A 23929-nucleotide genomic window follows, 5' to 3' on the forward strand; every position below is an offset into this window, starting at 1 on the left:
GCATGACCTATTTTACAAAAGTTTACGCTTGATGACTCATTACTAGTTACATCATATACATTGTTAAGACTGATGTTCAATTTGGGGAAAACTTTGTCAATTTTGTGTCCTCTATAAGCTGGAGCTTTCGGGGTCTTACATTTTTCTTCTGGGGTGACTAATCTAAAACGCCTTCTGTGGTGAGTTTTACTACATCATGTTTTTGCGACACAGGGAATGAGGATTCTGTGTTATCTTGTTGATGTCAGCGTTTCCTATTAAAGCAGCCAGATCTTTAATCCTTTTCCAAAAGTTCCTGTGACTCACTCATCTTCGTGAGTTGCCAGGAGTGTTCCTGGAAGCTGTTTTCCACCCCAGGATGTGTGGCCTGCACTTGGCTGGTAAAGGAAGTGACTGGGAAGGACATGAATAGACTCAGCTTCCCACAACTTAACTTCCCCTTGGCCAGGCCCCAGAGGTGCCCACCGCCTCTCCAGTGCCCATCCAGCTGCCCATCCAGCGAGACGGGAACTGCCGTGGTTACAGTGTCTCAGCTTGGCGAAATTTACACGACCATGTGACCACAGGACCATGGCTCCCTCTGGGGCCTTGGAGGGGAACCATCCACTTCCCACCGGTCCATCCCCTTGTGCGGACCTGTTGTGTCTCCATGGTCCTTTGTCCATCTGTGCCAGGGCCGTGCTGTCTTCACGCCTTTATATTCTTGGTCTAAGACGGCACAAGGCCTCTGTGTATGCTGAAGGTGTTGGAAGGACACGTTCCCTCCAGAGGCAAAGCACCTGGCCCTTTCCAGCCTCCTGTATTCCTGGGCACCTGGCCCCTCCCATCCAAACCATCGTGGGAGCACCTTGGTTCTAAAATTTGTCCTGGGACTTGTTTTAATCAGGCATGGTAAGGTGACAGACATGGAGACAACTGCCTTTATTTTTATTTGTGTTTATTTATTTATTTAGTCTCGCTCAGTTGCCCGGGCTAGAGTGCTGTGGCATCAGCTAGCTCACAGCAACCTCAAAGTCCTGGGCTTAAGCGATCCTCCTGCCTCAGCCTCCCGAGTAGCTGGAACTACAGGCATGTGCCACCATGCCCGGCTAATTTTTTTCTATATATATTTCTAGCTGTCCAGATCATTTCTTTCTATTTTTAATAGAGACGGGGTCTCGCTCTTGCTCAGGCTGGTCTCAAACTCCTGACCTTGAGCTATCCTCCCGCCTCGGCCTCCCAGAGTGTTAGGATAACAGGTGTGAGCCACTGCGCCTGGCCGCCCGGCTGACAACTGCCTTTAGAAGGTTTGTCATTTACATTTCCCAAGAGAAGGGGCATGCCACACCACACCCCTACGCCCTGCAGGGCTGCAGGTGAAGCCCCAGTTTGGGTCAGGGCTGGAGCAGGAGGGAGAGAACATGGCCCAGAGCCTTTATTGGGGTGAGGGAGGGTAGAAGCTCCTGAGTGTAGGATTGGAAAGTTTGAATAATTTCCCTTGGCCCTGGGCCTTAGGGGCAGTTCCTAGTTGTCTGTACTTCACCCTGGGGTGACAGAGGGTGTGTGAGAGTCAGATAAAAGAGATAGTTGTGGGCCCTGGGTTGGTTGGTTTGTATCTGAAAGGGGCGTCATTTTGCTATCTGTAAGAATTTGCTAGCTCTGGGAGGAGCAGTCTCTCCAGGATAAAGGCCCCAGTGCCAGCACATCAAGAATACAGAAGAGGCCGGGCATGGTGGCTCACGCCTCTCATCCCAGCACTTTGGGAGGCCGAGCTGGGAGCATCCATTAAGCCCAAGAGTTTAAGACCAGCCTGAGCAACATAGTGAGACCCTGTCTCTATGAAAAATAGAAAAAGTAGCCAGGTGTGGAGGTGCCTGTAGTCTCAGCTACTCAAGAGGCTGAGGCAGGAGGATCACTGGAGCCCAGGAGTTCAAGGCTGCAGTGAGCTATGATGACACCACTGCACTCCAGACTGGACAACAGTGCAAGACCCTGTCTCTGAAAAGAAAGTGATTTTCCAGCTTTCTCTTTATATAAAAAAAAAACAAAAAAGTGAAAGAAAAAAAGAAAACAGAAAATAAAAAAATATAGTCAATACAATCAGGACAGACAGGAAAAAAAAATTACCCACTTAGAGATGTAAGCCAGATTTTAAGAGAAAAAAAACCAAGATTTTGTTTAAGAGGAAAAATAGAAAAGGAGTGTCTATGTTGGGGATGGGGACATCCAAGGGAGGCTGCTTCCCCTCCCTCTCCCTTCCACTTATCAGTCAGAGAAAGAAACTAAAAACCATGGCTTGGGATGGCTAAAATAACAGCTCAATTTTGCCTGGGTTTTTAGCTGGCGAAGATAAAGGGTGGGGATGAGGGAATGCTACAGGCTGATGCTGTGGCCCCTCCGCTGGAGCCCCCATACCTGGTATCCAATGGTATTGAACTTACTGACTCCGCCCAGTCGCAGCCGCCAGACCTGCTGCTCCCATAGGTGTGGCAGCACCTTGTGTTCTGTGCTGCTTTCAGCAGCCTCCCAGCTGCAGTTTGCCGCCAACTCCGAAGGGACACAACACACCTCTCCCAGGCCACCCCAGGACCTCCACAGCTTTGTCACAATCTTTGCAGACAAGATCTTAGCAACATCTACCTTCTCCAGGAGCACAAGTGCCACATCACCTTGAGGACATCCTCCTCCAAGGTCATTCATTTAACACACTCATCACAGACATAACGCCCAGTATCTTTTAGTTCTTTTGAGTTCTGGTGGCAACATAGTCTTCATTTACGCATTTTACTTCCAAAATAAAATCAACAGGCACTCTTATCAGTGCACTCAGAGACGCCTTTACCGTAGGGGCTTTGCCAGCCTCTTCTCACCCCTGCCGGAGTCTCTCAGCCACTCACAATGGCCATAAGGTGCCCAGGGCTCCTCACACAAGAAACGACTCCGTTTGGCCTCATGCTACCCCATTAAAACAACAAATGACCGGCACCCTACCGGGCTGTCCTGGAAACAGAGGCTCTCGGAGACCCTGAGCCTGTGGCCCCCACACCCACCTGCCCATTGTGTTCCGAGTCATGGAAATATAGCACCCTGCAAGCTCAGCACAGCCACCGAGGCAGGCGGGAGCCACACACCTGCAGAGGGAGGGGCTGATGATGGGAGCTGTGCACTGCCAGCCATCCTACGTGACAGAGCTCAGTGGGACACCGCTGCCTTCCTTCCTTGGCCAAGACGTCACTTGTGAAGGATGGGACCCAAGACATGGCATACTTGGCAGAACTTCAGGCAGCTCTGGGTGCCCTGGCCAGCACATGTTCTCTTCTGCACATTCATTATAAACTATCGGGCAGTTACCTAAAAGTTGTCACCTAGGTAGAGAACTATGGGAATCTCTTGCCTCACAGATCCCCAAAATCGAAATCGAAATCACACCGTCTCTATATACATGTCAGGCCTTGCTGGGACGTTCCATGAACCTTTCTTTGATGACTGTCACGTCCGTATCTGCGTGTCTCACCAAACCTAATTAAAACAAATCCTGGGGACAAATTTTAGAACAATCTCCAAATTTGTCTCTCTTCTGAGGTCATCAAACCTCTTCTGTGTCAATTTCCCTCTGCCACACCTCATATGGACACTGGGATTACGTGCAGGGTCCACCTGGGTCATCTCCCCATCCCAGGAGCCTTAACGTATCACATCTGCAAAGTCCCTTCACCATATAAGGTGACAGTCGTCTCTGGGATACCTTATTCAGTCTCTCACACTCCATTTATTTCCCTCTCAACATCTATGCTGTTCTGTCAGAGATTTTAATTCTTTAGATATATTTTAAACCCATAAAACATTATTAATTTGATTCTTTCTTCAATTGGGTCTAATCCGCCATTAAACCATTGTTTTTAATGAGATTTATTAAGATGTGATTTACACACAATAAAATGGACTGATTGATAATGTATAATTAAATAAATTTTCACTAAGTTTTCTATATTTTTTTCAATGTTTTTATTTTGAAAAGTTTCAGACTCATAGAAAAATTACAATAATGGTACATACTTTCCACCTAGATCTGCCAATCCTTTTTTTTTTAGCCACTAGACCACCAATGAGTGCCAATTGTTAACATTTTGCTATATTTGCTTTTATTTGCCTCTCTATATGTAATCATATTATAGTTTTTTGTTTTAATTTTCAGAACCATTTTAGGTACAGACATAACGACCCTTTACCTCTAAATACTTCAGCATGGATCTCAAAAGAACAAGGACATCTCCATTCACAACCGCAATGCAATTAAGTCATTTAATAATTTTCTTTCTTTCCTTCTTTTTTTTTTTTTTTAGAAACAGATGTTTATTTTCTGTCAATCTTTTTCTTTCTTTTTCTTTTCTTTTTTTTTTTTTAACAGTCTCACTCTGTCGCCTGGGCTGGAATGGCATGGCGTCAGCCTAGCTCACAGCAACATCCAACTCCTGGGCTCAAGCGATCCTGCTTCCTCAGCCTTCCGAGTGGCTGGGACTACAGGCGCCACCACACCCGGCTAATTTTTTCTAGTTTTGTAGAGACGGGGTCTCGCTCTTGCACAGGCTGGTCTCGAACTCCTGAGCTCAAGCAATCCTCCCGCCTCGGCCTCCCAGAGTGCTAGGATTACAAGCATGAGCCACTGCGCCTGGCCTATTTTCTGTCAATCTTAAGAGCTGTGGACGAACAGCTTAAGACCACTCGGTGGTTCTTCCTGCCCATTCAGCGGCCTGGGGAGTGGGCGCTGCAGGCCAGGCTTCTGTGGCGAGCTGAGCGCTCCAGTCTTCAGCAGGAATCTGCTGAACAGGCCCAGGAGGCACCTGCAGGCCTTCAGAGCAGTCAGCAACCTCAGGTTGGGTAGCTGTGAGCTCAGGAGGTAGAGTGGTCCGTTCACCCTAAACGTCCTCCTTGGTCACAGCTTGGCAGCAGCAGCCAGCTCTTCCTTTTCAGTCTCTTTGGGGTCTTTGCAGAAGCAGAGATCAGGCATGACCTCCCAGGGGTATTCACAGGAGACATTGCCACACATGCGCAGAATGTCCTGGGCCAGCGTCCACCACATCAGACCCACTGAGCGAGCTCCCTTGTTGTTGCATGCAATGGCAAAGTCCACATGGCACAGAGGAGAACCTATGTCACACAGAGCATGTGGGTAGGTGAATATAAGACACCTCTGTGAGACTCTGGTGGTCAGCCGGGGGGGTCAGTAGCCATCAGCAGATATAGCTCCTGGAAGGCTGCCTGGACCTGGTTAGTGGAGGTCCAGGAGTAGCTCCAGGGTCAGCTGAAAATGTCAGCACAACCTGCTGGCCAGTAGTCCTGGAGGACATGACACTGACATTAGCTGGGTTATCGATGGCAACAGTGGTATGACCTGTCAGTAGTAGCTTCTCCCCGGTCCTCTTCAGATTTATGATGCAGATGTCATCACTTTTCCTTTTGCACGTGTACTGTCCCATTCAGACATCAGGGTTGGTGCCACCTAAGTGGGTTCCTGCTGCAAGGAATTTGAGGATGTCCTCCTCCTTGATTTGCAGGACCTCAAGGGCTCTAGACAGTGTAAACTTTCCCTTTAAGTTACAAGAGGAATCCAGAACAACACTGGTTGGACCCCCAAGGCCATTTAATAATTTTAGAATTTATCATTGGTAGAATTTTATCATGTAAAACACAGTACATATTCCAAGTTGTGAATTATCCCAATCATATACTTTATAATCCTTTTTTCCTGATCCAGGATCCATTCCTATATCATGCACTGAAGGTTTCTGTTCATTTTGTTTTGTTTGTCTGTTTTATCTTCCTGCAGGGAGATTCACTTTTCTGGCAGGTGGCTAGGTTAGCAGATCACCTTAATTCATTCTGGGCTTGAAGGAATTCAAGGCTGGGCTTCAGTTCCTGTAGGACAATTCCGTCTCTGGTTCACCTTTACTTTTAGGGTATAGCCCTTTGGGGTCCCCACTGAAAGCGTAAAGTGTTCACCAGGGCCTCTCTGCGTGAACTCTGAATTCCGTCCCATGGCTCCATGAGCCCATGTTCAAATGCTGGCCTCACCACTCTGGGAAACCTTTTCTCCCAAATCTTGGCCCTGTAAATCTTTGCTGCCTTTGTAGCTCTCGGGTGCTGCAAACAGATTTTGCACCATGCTGCCCAGCTTTGCTAGTTGTTCTCAGGAGGAGGGTTAGACTGGAAGAACTGTTTCCATTGCTGGAGGCCCTTCTCTTCAGTTTTGGCTTGGTGATTCCTCCGTCTTTTCAGTTCTGCAATTCTTTTAAGATTTGTTTTTAAGATGATTTATCCACTGCTTTTAGTCATTTTCTCTGGAGTGTTTGGATTGAATCACAGCCTGCTATTCTTAGAAAGACATGTTTCTGTGCTGTCATTTTTTTTTTTTTTTTCTTGGCTTTGCCTCCCTTTCTTACCTTTTAGTTTTTTATTGAATTTTTTTCCACTAATTTTTTTTTTTTGTATTACATTTTTACCTTTCTGCTGGCTTGGAATCTACACACTTTCTTTTAAATGGTGAGTGATGACGTTTTACCTTGCAATTTCAGCATAAGACCTAATGTTAGACAATATCTTAACCCTCTCCCTAAAATAGAAAAGGCCCAGAGCACTGTGACCCTGATGACCCTCTGCACAACTTGTGGGCTATTGCTGTCCAATATTTCAGTTTTCTTCTTGTTAGACTGTTCCTTTCATTATTATTTTATACAATGTTTGCTTGGAGTCACACATGTACATTGGACTATAGTCCTCACACAGTATCCCTGGGGGATTGGTTCCAGGACCTCTGAGTTCACCAAAATCTGCAGATGCTCAAGTCCCAGATACAAAATGGCATAGTATTTTGCACACAACCTACACACACCCTCCCACACACTTTAAAATCATCCCTAGAGTACTTATAGTACCTAATACAATGTAGATGCTATGCAAATAGTTGTATTGTTTTAAATTTTGCATTATTTTTTATTGTTGTATCGTTGTTTTCTTTTGTTTTGGAGACAGGGTCTCGCTCTGTCACCCAGGCTAGAGTGCAGTGGCCTCATCATAGCTTACAACAACCTCCAACTACGGGGTTCAAGCAAGCCTCCTGCCTCAGCCTCCCGAGTAGCTGGGATTACAGGCGCCACCGCGCCGGGCTAGTTTTCCTACTTCTAGAAGAGAGGAGACGGGGTCTTCCTCTTGCTCAAGCTGGTCTCCAACTCCTAAACTCAAGCGATCTTCCTACCTCGGCCTCCCAAAGCGCTAGGATTACAGGCTCACGTGATCTACCGCGCCCTGACATTGTTTTGGTTTTTTAAAAAATATTTTCAATCCGCAGCTGGTTGAATCCACGCACGCAGAGTCCGCGGATCCGCTGCTCCGGCGGAGCCCGGGGCCACCTTGGGCCATCTAGGACCCTGCGCCCCCTCTGCGCCCCTCACCCAACCCAGCCAGCCCGGCACAGAGCTTCGCCTCCGCAGGCACCTGAGCCCGACCCCTCCCCGCCGCCCGGCCACCCAGGGACTGAGCCCGAGGCCACCTGACCAGCCTCCCGGCGTCCGCCGCCCTCGGGCTGTTCCGGCTCCGGCCCGACTTGCTTGGAGCACGAACAAGACAGAGGGCTCGACGCACACCCCACGCCGGGACCAAGCGTTCCTCGGAGAGCTTTTCTTGAATTTAGTCGCTCGGTCCCCACGACCACCTCTGCGGTGGGACAGCTGCGGGGACCAGGCGCGGAGGAGCCGTCCGGTCCCGCCCCTCCCCTGTCCTGGCGAGGCCCCGCCCCACGGCGGCGATCACGTGGGGGCGCGTCCGGACCCGACCCGGAGGCGGAACCCGCCGGCTCCCGGAGGGCTGAGGCGCGCGCTGACCAGAGTGGGTCGTGCAGGTCCGGGGCCACCCCCCAGCGGTCCTGCACCCCGGCCGTGTGACTCCCGCGACCTCGCTACCCCGGAGCCCGGGTCATGCGACCCTCGCCACCCCGCGACCCGGCCATGCGAGCTCCGCGGTCCCTCGCCGCCCGCGCCAGGGTCGCGTGCTCCCGCGCCGCGCTGCTTGCGCTCCTGGCTGCGCTCCCGGCCGCCCTGGCTGAAGCCCCGCACCTGGTGCTCGTGGACGCGGCCCGTGGGCTGCGGCCCCTGCGGCACTTCTGGAGGAGCACGGGCTTCTGGTGAGCGCTCCACGCAGGGAAACTGAGGACAGAGCGTCCCACCCGCCCCTATCCCCGCACTCGCTCTTCCCAAACCCCAGGAGCCCACCCTGCCACTGGTCTCTGGGACCCTCTTGTCGCATCTGGGGAGACCCTCGGGCTCGCTTGCCTGTGGTCTTCGGTACAGTAGGTGCTCCCTAGAGAGGAACCCTTTGCTCCTCCGTGTGCCATCCACCCCCTGTGGTGGAGGCCTGGGGCAGCCCTGAGCTTGCCCAGTGGCCCCTAGGAGACTGAAGAAGCTTGTGGCTGCCCCTAGGGGCTCAGGACACTGCTTGTCTTGAGGCAGACCAAGGGGGGCAGCCCCAGGGGTGTCAGATGCCCCTACAGTGGGACCTGACTGCTGTCCTGTGTGTCCCCAAGCCCCTCAAAGTAGGCTGAGAGTCTCCTGTATGGCAGGGAAACCAGTGGGGTTGGAACATGGTCTTCTGTCCTGTGGGAGCTCCCTTCCCTGACAAGACAAGACTTCACAACGTTCCTGGCATTAGGGTCATTTTATTATTCACTGAGTGGACAAGCACCAATCCATCACCTGGAGCCCACACCGGTCATGGGTCCTGGATTTATAGGGGCCAGATGTGTAGGGAGGCTGCACTGCTGGGCAGGGCCCAAGGCTCAGGACTAACACAGCCACCCCTTCTGTTCCCAGTCCCCCGCTGCCACACAACCAGGCTGACCAGTACATCCTCAGCTGGGACCAGCAGCTCAACCTCGCCTACGTGGGTGCTGTCCCTCACCGCGGCATTGAGCAGGTCCGAACTCACTGGCTGCTGGACCTCGTCACAGCCAGGTGGGTGGTGTAGGGGTGGGCCTCCTGGGGCAGCTGGCCAGAGTCCACCTTACAGAGAAGATGGCGAGGCCAAGTGAGGAAGCCGGACTGGCCTCATGCTGTGTTGGACAGTGCGGGGCTGGGGCTGCTGCTGGGAAGACCCATTGCCCTTACACTTCCTGTCACAGTATCCTGTTGGGGAAGGGAGTGGGAAGACGTTCTCACTGGCTGTGCTCCAGGGGGGCCAGTGGGGCAGTGTGTGCTGGGGACAACTGCTGGATGGAGCACAGCTGGCTTCCCCCTGGAGATCACTTTGGAGGTTCATGCCTGCTTGGTGTTGTGTGGCATGTGGCTTTGTGTGCCAGGCCTGAGTGCTGGGCTGAGGTTCTATTGCTCACACCACCTTTGGCCCTGACACTGGACCTCCTTCCTTGGAGCAGGCTGTCACCCTGAGGGTGAGGCACAGGGCAGGAGTGGGGGCCGGGCACTTGGGTATGGAGGGCTTAGAGAAACATAGAGCTCCTCATGCCCTTAGCCAGAGTTGCCAGCCTCTACCCTGTGGGGCAGAGGCTGGCCAAGCCCTGGGATAGTGTGTCCTTTTGGCACCTTGGAGGCTGCATGATTTGCAGGGGCCTTTGTTCAAATAAGACAGTGACACAGAGTGTCAGGTCAGGCACAGCACTTCTGGGCTCAGGCCGAGGGACTTCATGGGTGGCTGGCATCATGGCCAAGCCGGCATCCTGGGGGCAGCGTTTGTCTCAAAGGTGAAGGATCTTGATTATTGAGTGTCTGGGGTCCTTGTGTGTGATCAGAGTGCCCCCTTCCCCTTCCCCAGTTGGGGTTCCCTGGTTTCCCAGGGCAGAGGTGGTGCAAGACTGCACCTCTCTGATGACTCCAGCCCTTGGCATCGCTCCCCGGGAAGGATCTCAGCGATGGCTGCAGATCTGCACTGCAGGCTCCCAGGAGGGAGTGGTGGGCAGGCCCTGGCCCTGCTAGAGGGTGGAGTCGGCAGCCACCAGCTCCCCACGGCGGGCTCGTGCCGCCAGAACGGCACTGTGCACACTGTGGAACAGCTGTTCTTCCTCAGCCGCGTCCCCCTGGTCCTCCCTGAGGAAGCCACCTCTCCCCAGAGCATCCCTCACTGGGGGACTACAACAGGCCAGGAGCAGGCTGATGCCCAGGGCCTCATAGTCTTGGCGCAGACCCTGCAGTGTGGCCATGCCAGTCGTGTCCAGGAACACCAGCGGGGCACAGTCGATGACCACCGTGTGGAAGCCGGCCACTGTGGGGACCAGCGCGGCCCTGCTGCTCCCAGAGCCATCTTTGCTCTCGACAGGGTCTGTTGCGCCAGCCTCCACCTCAGAGCCCCGTTTCTTCCTTCTGGCAGCCAAGCGCCCTGCGTCTAGCCCCGTGAGGCTGTAGAGGGACTGCAGGAAGAAGTCCTTGTTGGCATAGTAGAGTGGCCCTGAGAAGCGGAACACCTGGACCCTGGGCTCAAGAATGAGGCCCTCAAATTCCGTGGCATCCTCGTAAAAGGCTGAGTCCCCAATGCGGGCGAGCAAGGCCGCATGTGGGCGCTGTGTACGGCCCACCAGGCTGAGCAGCGAGAGGATCACGCCGGCCAGCAGCCCGGCCTCAGTGCTGACCAGCACACAGGTGGCTGCAGTGCCCATCCAGACCAGCGCATCAGCTGGGCTCAGCCGCCACAGCCGAGGGAGATCCCTCACCTTGCGCAGAGCCCCACGCAGGCTGACGACAATGACGCACGCCAGGACGCTCCGCTGCAGGTCCCGGAACAGTGGTGCCAGCACCAGCAGCACCAGCAGCACCACAGCGGCACTGACCACGCTGGACAGCTGGGTCCGGCAGCCGGTGGAGGTCTTCACCAGGCTCTTGGCAAGGGCAGCACTGGTGGCAAAGCAGTGGAAGAAAGCAGGCAGCACGTTGCAGCAGCCCACGGCCAGCAGCTCCTGGTTAGCGCGGATGGAGTAGCCATGGTTGTGGGCAAACATCTCTGCCAGTGAGATGGAGAAGGCCGAGCCGACGAGGGCCAGGGCCACGGCGTCCAGGGCTACACGCTGCATCAGCTCTGGGTCTGGCACCCGTGGGGCCACAAAGCCAGTGGGGATGTTGCCAGCCACGCTAGAGCCAAAGCGCTCATGAAGCTGCCCAAAGTGGGACACAAGTGTGGCCACCACGATGACCAGAAGCTCTGTGGGCAGCGGGATCCTCAGGCGGTGCCGGCAGCGGTCTGAGAGCTCCTTAGCAGCCAGCAGCACTGCTAGACACACGGTGCTGGTGACCACATCGCACACGTTGGCCTGGCTGGCGCTGCGCAGTAGGCTTAGCCACGTGCTGACCACCATGCCGGGCCCCTGGTGCCGAGGCATCCGCACGCCTAGCAGGTGCCTGAGCTGCGAGGTCAGGATGGTCACGGAGGCCCCCATGGCAAAGCCGTCGAGCAGCGGCTGCGAGAGGTAGGTGGACACGAAGCCCAGCTGAAGGACGCCCATAAGGACCTGTGGACAGAGTGTGGTCAGGCCAGCAGGCTGTCCGGCAGGAGCTGCGTGCCCTGCCACTGGCACCTGGTGTGGCCTGAGGGGCATGGTCGCAGCACATAGCCTGACGACCCACTGCTTTAGCTACGTGTTTTCCAAATCAGACTCCTCCTGTGGCCTCTTGTGTTCCTGCACTGCACACTTGCACACATGCCAGCGGACACACGCGTGAGTGTTACATGTGTACACTGTTGGCCACGGACGCTCACTTCTTACCCTCTCGCATGCACAGGAGCCAGTTTTATTTCAGAATTGAGGCCTCTGGGCTCTAGGCATTAGAAAAGCCTTTCTTCCTGTTTTCCTGCACATGACACTGACCCCCATTGCCCTCCAGTGCAGACATGGAGCTGACGGGGAACTGGGGTGGACAGGCCTTAGGTAGGAGGTAGCCAGGTGTGGGGAGGCTGCAGGAAGGCAGCCCTGTCCCCTGGGTCCCACCTGGGACAGAAAGCTCAGGAGGCCACGTGGGCCACAGTCTGGCTTGGCTGAGCCACAGCCACTGGCCAGGCTGGCTCCCAGGACCCCTCCCTGCTGCACCCTCAGCCCTCAGGTGTTGGTGCCTTGCTCTGGGATGCTCTTGCATGCCCAGCTCCGCTTGTGCTTTGCTCTGTCTTCTCCAAGGCCCCAGCCTGTCCTCCAGACCTGACCCTGTATTTCCTCCCAGTCTTGCCCCTGTGGTAGGTGATGGGCACCTAAGAGGGGGGTGCCCTCAGCAGGCGAGTGGCCCATCTTTACCCCCATGCAGCTGGCTCCTCACCTGGTAAACCCCAGCCACCAGCGTGAGGGCAGTGGCGACGCGGATGGCGTAGCAGTCCCGCCCGCAGTCAGGTGGTCCAAGCACCAGTGTGGTAGCTGAGTTGTTGAGGTCGCTGCCATTGGCTCTGGACCCCGGGCTGTCCTGGGAGGGGTCGAAGCCGGCCAGCTGGAGCTCGCGGTCAACCACCTGCCCCACCATGAGGCAGAGCAGACTGAAGATGCCCACAGAGACGTGGCGCGAGGTGCCCATGAGGAAGTAGATGAGGTTGGCGAAGAAGGACGTGTAGAGGCTGTAGATGGGCTGCAACCCGGCTAGCAACGAGTAGGCAATGGCCTGTGGCACCAGGATGATGCCAATGACTAGACCTGACATGATGTCACCTGCCAGGTACTCCTGCAGGCGGTACTGGCGCAGCCAGCGCGTGGCAGGGATCAGGTCCTGCACCAGTGCCCTGGCTCGTGGCAGGCTGCATGTGCAGCTCCGCAGCAGCCTGGCCTTCAGTGTTTTGCGCAGACCCTGGGGCACCGGGGGCTGCCGTCGGACCAGTGCCAGCCCCCTGCCTTGCTGCAGGGGCTCAGAGGACACCTCCATCCTGCAGCGCCAGGCCCCTCAGGCCCACCTGCAACAAAGAAGTGGGCATGGCCTTGGGGTCCCAGGGCCCGCGTCTCAACAAAAAAGACTCAGGCAGGGGCAAGTGCTGCTGCTGCCCAGGGCAGGGTTCAGAGGTTGCCCTGCTCTCAGAAGCTGAGGGGACTGGGTCAGGAGCTGGTGCTGAGCCCCTCCCAACAGCATGGGCCAGACCCCCTACCCCGTCTGGATGGACATCAGGTCCTGCTCACTCCAAGGTTCCTTCCATCTGTGGGGTGAGACAATGATTACGACAATGGGCCACATGCCTGGGGTGTGCCAAGGCCAGTGGTGCTGAGGGGTGGCCTGGCAGAGCTCTGTAGTTCCTACCTGAAATCTGCCGGGAGCCTCATGCCACTCACCTCCCCAACAGAGGGAGCAGGTTGGGCCACCTCACACATGTGCTTCAAGTCAGACTGTCAGAGACGCAGACACAGTGAACACACCTGAGCCGTTGCTGCTCCCAGTCCGCCTCCCTGGCCTGGCAAAGGGCCCTGCTGTCCACCCCATGCCCACACTGGAACCCCCTCCGCTCTCCCATCCAAACCAGCGCCTGCTCCCCTATGGACACTTCCAGCTGGCCCCTCCATCACCTCTGTACTTCGGGCCCTGGGACTGGCAGAGCGCATACAGGAAGGGGGTCTCCTTGTGTGCCTGCCAAGCCTTGTGGATACTGGGACCCCAGATCTGCCAGGGGAGTGGCGCTAGGGCCAGCTGGGAGGAGAGGTAGGGTGACTAGAATCCATCTCCCCTGTCCAGGGTGTTCTGGGACATGGGGGCCCTTGCTAGGTACGTGCCCAAAGCCCTGACCAGTCCACGCAGTGCACAGGCATGCCGCACTGTCCCTCAGGGCAGCCTCCCAGAGGGGGCCCAGTCTTCTGCAAACAGCCACCCCAGGCGAGCAGAGCTAGAAGGGCACCTGCTGACATTTTCTTTGCGTTCGGAGAGCACCGTTGCGTCAGGGAGGCGGTGCCTAGAGGCCACACTGATCACATACGTGGCCCGGGTCTGCTCTGCCTTGTTTACAGTCTCCAAAGTACTTCTGTTTTTAAAACTCCCTGCATAGCAGTGTTGACCAGATGTTCTTTGCTCCCTCAGAGCCCAGGACACAGGCCTGAGGACTCCCTGGGGAGTGGGGGCAGTGATGGCCCCAGCCTGGCAGGTCAGTGCGGGCTGGCTGAGCACAGCCCGTGTGGGCTCCGGAACGGTGGGTGCTGGCCCTGTAGGGAACGTGATGAGAGTTGTGTCCTCTTCCTCTGAAGACCCCACCACACAGGGTCCCTGGGGTCCAGGTATGCAGCACAAGGACTGTACATGCCACCTGCCTTGAGCCTGAGGGTCCTCTAAGAAGCCATGGAATCCAGGGGTCCTGGCCAGTTGTCCACAGTTCCTGCCTTCTCTGCCCCGTGAGCTGCCTCTGTGGTGGCTGAGTTGTCCGGGGCCCCAGTTTGGCTCTTACCTGAGAGAGCGCCTTATGGGCTCAGAGGGCCGTGGGATGTTGAGGGCTGGCCTGTCCCTTGAGGCTGGGGCCCGGCTGGACCCAGAACCCGCTGGCTTTTGTGAGCAGGTGGAAGAGCAGAGCAGTGAGTCTGGCACTGTCCTGCAGGCAGCGCTCTGTGTGCTGGGATCTGCAGTTAAATTATTTACCCCAAAGATTGCTGAGTCACAGGTTCCCCCCAGACGTGTTACCTGAGCAGCTAACCCAGGGAGTTGCACTGTAATCAGGCTCACAAATCATTACAGCTGTGTGGGGCTCCAGGTGCAGCTGCGGCCCTGCCAGGGAGCGAGGGGGAGTTGTGAGTGGCTGTGCAGGGTGTGTGGGTGTTGGGGACCCAGCGCGGGACAGAGGCTTGTGTGCTGAGTACAGGCCACTCTCTGGGGCCAAGTGCAGTCGCCCCCTCCCCACCTGGGAGAGGACTGAGGGAGGGGCTTTCGCCTGTCCAATCACTGGATATCTTCCTGGTCCTGCAAGGAGCCATTCTGGTCCAAGCTGGAGCAGGGGTGGAGGCTGTAATGGCCAGCTTGGCATGGGGCCACCGTGCTCCCAGCCTCCGTCCTGTGTCCGTGCGTGGAAAGCAGACACACAGTTGCTAGTATGTGGGCGCGCACGCATGCATGGTTTGCATACTTGTGTGCACACATGCGTGTGTGGTGTGTATGGCCCAGGGCAGAGGGCTTCCTGGCATCCAGATGCCACCACCAGCCTAGCATGCTCTTCCTTCTGTTGGGGGCAGGGTCCTGGGTCTGCCTGCATTCCAGCCCAACCCGCTAAGACTGGCCAGGCCTGCCTTCTAGGGCTGCCATGAAGATAAATGATCCCTTAAAATGAATTAAACCAGAGGCCCTGAGACTCGTAGGGCAGTGGCCCACACAAGAAAACAGAGTGAGCTGCTGTTTTTAAAATTATCATGCAGAACCTCAGGTCCCCCATCTTTAAAGTGGATAATGGAGGTGAGCCCCCATCACTGGGTGCTTGAGGGGTAAGTGGGTTGTGAGTGACAAGGGCTGGTTCCTTTCCAGGGGGCTGCTGCAGTCCCGAGCATGCTCCCATCCTGGAGGCAGGCCCAGGAGGTTGTGGGGGTCCCTTTGGTGGGACTGGGAGGCCGAGCCAGCCTGGGCCTGCTGTCCCTGGCAGCCCTGGCACTTAGGGCAGACTGGCTGAGGCCTGGGGACTGTGAAGTTGCCTTGCTGCCTCTCCTGTGCCCACAAGTCCTTGAAGGGGGATTGCAGCCAACAGTTTTGCAGAGTCAGACATGGCCCTGGGCTGCATTCTCCCGGACAGGGGACACTGGAGTGTGAAGGGGCCGAGCCCCAGAGGGAGGGTGCTCCCATCAGGCATCCTGACACTCAGCTCCTTTGCAGCCTGCTGGCAAGCCCTGCCTGGTTCCCTGGAGCCATGGGCCTGGCCAGGGAAGACCCGACTACAGGTTGTCCCCATTTGGAGGTGAAATGGGAGTGGAATGTGGTTGGGGGATGGGGTGGCCAGAGAGTGGGAAGAAGCCGTGGGCGTGAGAGTGGGTACGTGCACACGTGCTAGGGCTGAGGTGCTGGTGCAAGATGGGGGGGGTGTCACCTTGGGGGCACATGAAAACCTAAGTGTGGGGAGCAGCCGTCCCCCCACCAAGGGGGTGGGGATTTCCAGAGGCTGTGGAGGGCCGGCCTGTGGTGGGATTTTAGGCTGGTGGGGATAGCTCAGGAGGGCAATTTTCAGGGGCGCAGCACCCCCACCATCTCCGCTGCACTGTGGGGGCCTGGCCTTGGCCATGCTTGGCAGGGATTGGGCCTGCCTCTGCTGGGTGTCCCCTGTGGGTGAGGAAACACAATTGAGATCACACCTGTAGGACCCTTGGGGCCTAACCCCCTATTGTCGACATATCCCTCTGCCTCAGTTTCTCTGCCTGTGTGCTGAGGCCAGAGGCTGGTGCTGCTTTGTGCCACCTGTCTAGGGGTCCTGCAGCCTTGCTGGCCCGAGAGGGTGGGCAGGCCCACTCGCCCCCGTGCACCTAGCTGCTTCCCACGTCGGGGGAAGGATGGGGTCAAACCTGCCTAAACCACCTCCACTGGACCTCCTGTCAAGTCCTGGCCATAGGGTTATTTCCTTAATTTTGTCTTTGAATCAACCGTTTTAAGTTGGAGCACATTTATTTGGAAAGGAAACATTGTATCTGTACCCACCACCCGTGGAAAGAAGCCAGGCCGACAGGGCTCTGGGGTCCAGACCCCATTTTCTCTGGAATGACAGGCCCGTGTGCGCGGTGCTGGGGTCCAGGAAAGAAGACAGAGGCCCCGCTGACACCCCCGCCCCAGTGCCCAGGCCGCGCCGCAGGTTCTCCCACGGGGATCTGTGCCGGGCCGGCCGCACTCCGCACAGCCCCCGCTCGCGACCGCCGTCGGTCTCGCGCCCCTCACCCCTGGGACGGCACGGCTCCGTTCCCTGCCTGCGCTGTTCCTATGCACGCGCGCCCCCGCCCCCACCGCCGAGCACGCGCGGCCCCGGCCCCGCCCCGCACACTCACCGGGCGGGCGGTGACTCGGCCTCGCGGCGCAGGCGCTCGGACTCGGGGCAGGGGCCCGGGGAGGGGGCGCGGAGAACGAGCCGGTTGTGCGGCCGCCGGTGCCTATTGGGGTCTGGCAGGGTGGGCCGGTCCTCGGGCTTCCGGCCCCGGGCTGGGCGATGGCCCAGTCTGCGTTTCCAGGCCAGGCCGCTCCGCAGGGGGCGTGGGGTGGGCTGCGCCCTTGGTCTCACCGGCTCAGCCCCCTCTCTAGTCTGTCTCTCAAATCCCCCTCCCGACCGGACCGAGGTGGAGGGAGACCAAGGCGCGGGCTGTGGGGCGGGACTACTCCCTGTTTGTTAGACTGGGGTCGCCCCGGGGGGCGGTATCCTGGTCCCCGAGCATCATAGCTGCGAGGCTGGCCAGGCCAGCTGACACTCAAGTCCACCGTGGTGACAGGCTGGGGACATCTCTGATGCTGGGGCTCCCCCCGCTGGCGGCCCAGCCGGCCCAGCACCCGGACGGTGTTGACCCCAGGCCTGTGTGCGCAGGGCCCGGGTTATCACCTTGGGATCTGCGAGGAAGTCAGGAGCTGCGCCAGCACCTGCACTTTCCACCCGGCTGTCATCGCCTGCTCCTGCCCCACCCCCACCTGTAGGACTTTGGAACCCATCCGCTGGGCATTTAATTTTTACCCAAGTGCTTGTTAAGTTTTACTTCTTAGCTACTGGAGTGACCTTTGGATGGGAGGGGCGGTGGCGGGGGTAGGGTAGAGAAGGCTCCGCTGTGCACGTGCTGGCGTCCGGCCCCTGGCGTAGGAGCGGGTGAGCCAGCAGAGGGCAGGGCGGGAGGAGCAGGAGCTGGCACCTGTGCCTGCGGACGGGCGGTGCTCTGCCTTGACCGGTACAAGCAAGGACAGGCACAACCAGAAGGGAGGTTTTGAGTTGTCCAGGCCTGCACTGCGCTAGGGAGCAGTGCTGGGCCGGCTAGGCTGTGGCGAGAAATTGCTGTGACCAACAGACAGCTGTTTAGGGCTAGATTCCGGGTTCTTGGTGCGACCCCGCCCTGCCCCTGCTGCGCCATCGCACACTCGGAACAGACCCAGCTGCCTCAAGGGGGCGCGTCGCGCCGCGAGCTCCTTGCATCCTAATGGTGCAGGACGCCCTCAGACCCTGGCTGACCCACCTGTCTGTGCCCCACGCCAAGTACCTCCCCACGCGCCTCACTAGGGCTGCAGCATTTCCTGCCCCGCTCGCCAGGCTCAGTGCTGGCTGCTGTCCCCTGTTCCACCACCTCACACCTTTGCCTTGGGCCAGAAGCGTTCCCCACAGCCCCAGACCCCTGAGCACCAGTGTCTTCACCCAGTCTACCCTCAGATGCCCAAGTCCATGTGGCCCAAACCGAGACCAGCCTGGCTCCAAGCTAATCTCCACCTGTCCAGCTGCTCAGGCTGGAATCCATGGAGTTGTCCTCCCACCCCAACAGCAGATGCTGCCCCTCTACTTTGTAATCCATTTGCTCCAGCCTCTCTGGCTGCCACCCAGTCTGGGCGCCACATCTCTCCATGGGTGACCACTGTGGCCCCCTAGCCAGTTGTCTGGGTCCCACTTTGGCTCCAGTGAGTCACCAGAAGGATCCTTCAAAAACATCATGGCACTGCTCTGCCCAGAACCCTGAAAGGGCTCTCCATTTCACCCTGAGTCAGGGTCCTGTCTTCACAATGGTCACAAGACCCCCATGTAACCTCATTTTCCATGATGTTACACCCTTGTTCTGCCCCAGGCCCACTAGGTGCCTTTCTGCTGCTTGTTTACCAGGAGCTGGTTCCTATCCCAGGGCCTTTGCACATGCAGCCTCATCTGTTTTCCCCCAGACGTTCTCCTTGCTGGCTCATCCCATTACTTGGGAGGTCTTAGACGCCCCCTCCTCAGAGAGGCCCTTCCTCCCTGACCTTCTGCCCCCTTCACTCTCTGTCATGTCCCCATCACCAAACATCTGATGTGCTCTTAAAGATTCTGATGGTTGCCTGATGACACCTGTCCCCTCTCAGAACATGAGCCCTTTGAGAATTGAGCTCCATCTGGGATGAGTGTAGGGTGGGGGACGCCCTCTTTTCCCTTTCTGCCCATCCAGGTTGCATCTTGGAGTGTGGGGGCAGAGATGAGGGTACTGTTGGGCCAAGTTTGGGGCCCTGGACTCCAGGAGAGGCAGAGAGTCAGGGTAGAATGGCCACTGGGATTTGCCTGGCTCCTGTCCTACAACGCCCACTCCGTACCTTTCCTGAAGGACCTGCCTGCTCCATCGCACCTCTGAGCCTCATGGCTATTCTGAGTCTCCACCCCAAGTCTTCCATCTCTTGAAGGAAGAGGTGGGAGGTTTTAAAGCGCAGGCACAGTAGTTCACACTAGGCTGTGAGTGGCTGATAGGTTTCCATAGTGTTGGTTATTTTTTAAGGGGAAGGGCCCATCAGGAAGCCTGGGTCTTGACCCTGTGTTGGCAGCTCCTCCTCTGCTGGAATGTGGCTGCAGTTCCAGTATGGAGAGCTAAGTCACATCTGTGCTCTGTGCTCTCCACACTGACATTGACTGTCCACAGGGCATCAGCTGGGCAGGGCTTGAGCTACAACTTCACCCACCTGGACAAGTACCTGGACCTCCTCAGGGAGAACCAGCTCCTCCCAGGTGAGTGGCTGGCTCTACCCTCTCAGCCCACCTGCACCCCCTCTCCCACTACCCAGCCCTTCTGGGTCCTTGAAGATTGTTTGATTAGGACTGGCCTTGGTACTGCCATGCTGGAGCAGGGCATGGGCATGGCATGGGCAGTAGGCAGCAGGGCCGCCACCCTCCTTTGTTGTAGGATTTGAGCTGATGGGCAGCCCCTCGGGACTCTTCACTGACTTTGAGGACAAGCAGCAGGTGTTTGCGTGGAAGGACCTGGTCTCTCTCCTAGCCAGCAGATACATTGGTGGGCAGGGTGCAGGCCCTGGGGACGGGGTGGATACTCCTGGGCAGTCTGTCCTCCCCCCATCACCCAGGCCATCCCTTGGGTCTTCTGTGTTTGGTCCCTTTGAGCCAGGGCTTCCCAATGGCAGGGAGGGTGGACAGGGTCAGGGACGCTCGGCTGCACTCAGACCTTCCATCAGACCCAAACCTCCAACCATGGGACTCCCTGGGGTTACAGATGGGCTGGACAGTCCAACACAAAGGGGTGGAGCACGTGTGACAGCAGGAACGCTCTGTAGGGAGGTATGGACTTGCGCATGTTTCCAAGTGGAACTTTGAGACGTGGAACGAGCCGGATCACCAAGACTTTGACAACGTCTCCATGACCACGCAAGGTGGGCGGTCTTCCTGGTCCTGCGAACTGAAAGGGGCATGGGAGCTCGGGAGGGGAATCTGCACCTGCTGGTCCCTCAGGGCATGCATGGACTCGCCTTCCGCCCAGGCTTCCTGAATTACTATGACGCCTGCTCCGAGGGCCTGCGTGCTGCCAGCGCTGCTCTGCGGCTGGGGGGTCCCGCTGACTCCTTCCACCCCCCGCCGCGGTCTCCGCTGTGCTGGAGCCTCCTGGAGCACTGCCACAGCGGCACCAACTTCTTCACGGGGGAGGTGGGCGTGCGGCTGGACTACATCTCCCTCCACAAGAAGGTGCACCCTGCCCCTCCACCAGCCCTGGACCCTTGCCTGCCCCTTACTGGTGGTGGCAGTGGTGTAGTTGACCTTGGTGGCACCTGCAGGGTGCGGGCAGCTCCATCTACATCCTGGAGCAGGAGAAGGCCGTAGGGCAGCAGATACGGCAGCTCTTCCCCAAGTTCGCGGACACCCCCATTTACAACGATGAGGCAGACCCACTGGTGGGCTGGTCGCAGCCGCAGCCATGGAGGGCCGACGTGACCTACGCAGCCATGGTTGTAAAGGTGGGCCTGCCCTCTGCCCTTGTACATCTTCCCCACAGAGCCACCTTATTCTTAGGGTGGGAGTGGTGGCCACTGCAGCCGTTGTCCCAGCCGCCCTGTTTGCCCCCAGGTCATCACACAGCACCAGAACATGCTAGTGGCTAACACCAGCTCTTCCATCAACTACGCGCTCCTGAGCAACGACAACGCCTTCTTGAGCTACCACCCGCACCCCTTCTCGCAGCGCACGCTCACCGCACGCTTCCAGGTCAACAACACCCGCCCGCCCCACGTGCAGCTGCTGCGCAAGCCGGTGCTCACGGCCATGGGGCTGCTGGCTCTGCTGGGTGAGCGGTGCCGGGCCAGCCTGCAGACAGCGGAGGCGGGCCTGGCGCGCCCTGGGTGCGGTAGGACCAGAGGAGAGCCTGGGTGGGCCGATCAGGGCCTTAGGCAGGGATGTCTTCTAGGTTGAGGAGTAGGCCCTGGGGCAGGGGGGCGTGGACATGGGGGGCAGAGCACACTTCCTTGGGGGTTGCCCTCCCATCCCACTCTGTTTCTCCGGATCTGTGGGCTGCAGAGGTTGTGGTGTGACCTGGACCCGCCAGACAGAGATCTCTTTACCAAGAGGAGGGGACAGATGTGCGAAGCCAGACCCTGGGAGGGTGGAGGGACAGCTTCCCCACATGGTGACAGCCTCCCCCTGTAGATGGGGAGCAGCTTTGGGCCGAGGTGTCCCAGGCTGGGGTGGTCCTGGACAGCAACCACACGGTGGGAGTCCTGGCCAGCGCCCACAGCCCCGAGGGCCCTGCCGACGCCTGGCGCGCTGCAGTGCTGGTCTACGCAAGTGACGACACCCGCGCCCACGCCAACCGCAGCGTTGCGGTGACCCTGCGGCTGCATGGGGTGCCCCCTGGCCCAGGTGAGTGGAGGTCCCAGGGAGGTCTCCGGCTGCGGGCACTCTGAAGGGGCCGGGCCTGGAGGGGGCGGCCCGCTGAGGCGAGGCCCCAGCGTGCGCTTCGCAGGGCTGGTCTACGTCACGCGCTACATGGACAACTGGCTCTGCAGCCCCCAAGGCGAGTGGCAACGTGTGGGCCGGCCGGACTTCCCCTCCGCGGAGCAGTTCCGGCGCATGCGCGCGGCTGAGGTTTGCGGGGAGCATTAGGGTAAGGGTGCATAGGGCCGTCAACCCACCCTGAGATCCCTGAAGACCCACCTTTATCCCCAGGACCCGGTGGCCACAGCACCACGCCCCTTGCCTGCCAGTCGCCACCTGACCCTGCGCCCAGAGCTCCCGCTGCCCTCGCTCCTGCTGGTGCACGTGTGCGCACGCCCAGAGAAGCCGCCAGGCCAGGTAAGTGGCAGCCCCCACAGCTGCCGCGACTCACCCCCACCCCACCCCTGTCACCCTGACACAGTACCTCCCTTTCCCCAGGTCACCCGGCTCCGTGCACTGCCCCTGACTGAGGGGCAGCTGGTTCTGGTCTGGTCGGATGAGTATGTGGGCTCCAAGTACGTGAGTGGGGGTCACCTCCCCATTTTGCCCCAGCGCTTTCAGGCTGCAGTGGCCCTGTGGACACTCCATGGTGGTGGGCCAGCTCCCTCCTGCCTCTCTGCCTTCCACCCCCCACATTGTGTACTTGTGACATCACACCTTGTCTAGTGGGACGTAGGGGTACCTGCAGGGGACATCAAAGGCCACAGTTGGGCTCCAGCCTTCTCTGCTCTCCCCTGAAATTGCAGGAAGAGTGCCAAGGACACAGGGGGGTGCCAGGGAGGGGGAATGGAGGGAACAGGGCTGTGGGTCTGCCCTGTCCCCCAGCCTTGCTCTTGACTCTGACCTCCCCAGGTGCCTGTGGACATATGAGATCCAATTCTCCCAGGATGGTAAGGTGTATACCCCGGTCAGCAGGAAGCCATCGACCTTTAACCTCTTCGTGTTTAGCCCAGGTATGCCCACCCCCCATTGCCCTGGCCTCGGCCACCCCATTCCTGCGCCTCCTCACAGTGCCAGGTGTGGTGGGGGCCAGGGCCTTTCGAAGACTTGAGTCAGGGGCATTAGGTATCAGGGTAGGTTCAGGTGGGCACACGCCCAATAACACGTGTGTACCTTTGTGTCTGCAGACACAGCTGTTGTCTCGGGTTCCTACCGAGTTCGAGCACTGGACTACTGGGCCCGGCCAGGCCCTTTCTCGGACCCTGTGCCATACTTGGAGGTCCCTGCCCCACGAGGGTCACCGGCTGCTGGTGACCCGTGAGCCTGTGCTGACCAGTAACCCGGGGCAGCTGGCCTGTCAGTTAGCCTTCAGCGCCACCTGTTTCCAGCTTGCCCCATCATCGCCTTTAAAGTGCCTTTCCACACGCCAGTCTTGGGTGAGGCTTTGTGGGCCGCCACTGGGCAGGGGTGGGGCTGTCCCCTGAGGGTGAAGCCTGGAGGGGTGAGGACCCAGCTGGAGGAAAGCCTCTTCCTGCCCCCTCCCATCCAGAGCCTGCCCCCCAGCCTGGATAGACTGAGGGACACCGCTCTGGCCATGTGGAGAGTCCTGCCCTCTCCAGGCAGGGAGTTCAGCTTCGCCCTGCCCACCCAGGGGTCTCTGGCATCGCCCCTAGTGAGGGGCACGTTCCTGTTGCTTGTTTTCTTGCTGCTCTGCAGAGTGAGGAGCTGAGGCTGCATGGGGGAAGGGCCCCTGCCCCAGTGGAGGGTGGGATGGAGCATCCCTGCCCGGCCCAGACTGTGGCTAGCAGCTTTTTAAGGCCAGCAGTGTCCACCATGCCTGTGTCCACCCCCCTTGGGTCATAGTGGCTCCACATCTGGGCCCAGGAAGAAACAGATGGCATGCCCAGATGAGGACAATTTGGTGACTATTTGCAGAGATGGAGGCAAGGTGCAGAACTGCCCCCAGCGAGCAGGCAGACGGAGAAACCTGTGGAGAAAGGGCACCTGGCAAGGGGCAGAGACCTGTCCAGGGGCACAGCCAGCCTGTGGGACCCTGCGGGCTGGAGCCTGGGAGCGGAGGCCCTGATCTCATCCCACCGGCTTTTCTGTACCCACCTGCCCTTTGTCTAGGTGTGAAGCTCATGTCCCCTCCATGCCACCAGCAAACATGGACCACCAAGTTGTGGTCAAGAGATGTCACTTTGGC

At 57.9% G+C, this 23929-nt stretch overlaps 3 protein-coding genes and 1 pseudogene across 7 annotated transcripts in view; 2 read left to right on the plus strand and 2 right to left on the minus strand.

The window, feature by feature from the left end:
• The window catches only part of MAEA (macrophage erythroblast attacher, E3 ubiquitin ligase), a 400167-nt gene that overhangs the window by 69339 nt on the left and 306899 nt on the right, over positions 1–23929 (plus strand). The gene's annotated exons all lie outside the window — the stretch shown is intronic.
• SLC26A1 (solute carrier family 26 member 1) lies at positions 275–14827 on the minus strand. Of its 3 annotated transcripts, none has more exons than XM_069496185.1 (3): positions 14362–14821; positions 12276–12894; positions 8990–11479 (listed from the first exon to the last, which is right to left on the minus strand). In XM_069496185.1, exons 2-3 carry the CDS (start codon positions 12864–12866, stop codon positions 9953–9955), a joined length of 2118 nt encoding a protein of 705 aa, XP_069352286.1. In that variant the 5' UTR covers positions 12867–12894; positions 14362–14821; the 3' UTR covers positions 8990–9952. The 3 variants fall into 3 exon arrangements, with proteins under 3 accessions (XP_069352287.1, XP_069352286.1, XP_069352285.1); XM_069496184.1 differs by having other exon boundaries at positions 12276–13131; XM_069496186.1 differs by lacking the exon at positions 8990–11479 and adding an exon at positions 275–367 and having other exon boundaries at positions 12276–14827.
• Positions 4419–5633, minus strand: LOC138400851 (small ribosomal subunit protein uS2-like; annotated as a pseudogene).
• On the plus strand, positions 7821–23147 carry IDUA (alpha-L-iduronidase). 3 transcript variants are annotated; one of them, XM_069496194.1, is made up of 15 exons: positions 7821–8155; positions 8841–8981; positions 9200–9207; positions 19498–19575; positions 19751–19858; positions 20136–20231; positions 20339–20541; positions 20631–20810; positions 20920–21136; positions 21496–21708; positions 21812–21933; positions 22015–22140; positions 22222–22298; positions 22636–22736; positions 22911–23147. In XM_069496194.1, the coding sequence occupies exons 1-15, from the start codon at positions 7950–7952 to the stop codon at positions 23042–23044; spliced, it is 2010 nt and encodes a 669-aa protein (XP_069352295.1). In that variant the 5' UTR covers positions 7821–7949; the 3' UTR covers positions 23045–23147. The 3 variants fall into 3 exon arrangements, with proteins under 3 accessions (XP_069352295.1, XP_069352294.1, XP_069352296.1); XM_069496193.1 differs by lacking the exon at positions 9200–9207 and having other exon boundaries at positions 19490–19575; XM_069496195.1 differs by lacking the exons at positions 9200–9207; positions 19751–19858 and having other exon boundaries at positions 19490–19575.

This window comes from Eulemur rufifrons, chromosome 20, assembly GCF_041146395.1.
Source record: "Eulemur rufifrons isolate Redbay chromosome 20, OSU_ERuf_1, whole genome shotgun sequence".
Lineage (NCBI taxonomy): Eukaryota > Metazoa > Chordata > Mammalia > Primates > Lemuridae > Eulemur > Eulemur rufifrons.

What these genes read in the sequence shown, in the direction of transcription:
- IDUA (XM_069496194.1), top strand. Translation starts at nt 7,950, where the DNA reads ATGCGACCCTCGCCACCCCGCGACCCGGCCATGCGAGCTCCGCGGTCC. An exon ending in CGTCTCCATGACCACGCAAG is followed by an intron (nt 20,232 to 20,338) that starts GTGGGCGGTCTT and finishes CCTTCCGCCCAG; the next exon opens with GCTTCCTGAATTACTATGAC. An exon ending in GGCGCATGCGCGCGGCTGAG is followed by an intron (nt 21,934 to 22,014) that starts GTTTGCGGGGAG and finishes CTTTATCCCCAG; the next exon opens with GACCCGGTGGCCACAGCACC.
- SLC26A1 (XM_069496185.1), bottom strand. Translation starts at nt 12,866, where the DNA reads ATGGAGGTGTCCTCTGAGCCCCTGCAGCAAGGCAGGGGGCTGGCACTG. An exon ending in TGGTGGCTGGGGTTTACCAG is followed by an intron (nt 11,480 to 12,275) that starts GTGAGGAGCCAG and finishes CTCTGTCCACAG; the next exon opens with GTCCTTATGGGCGTCCTTCA.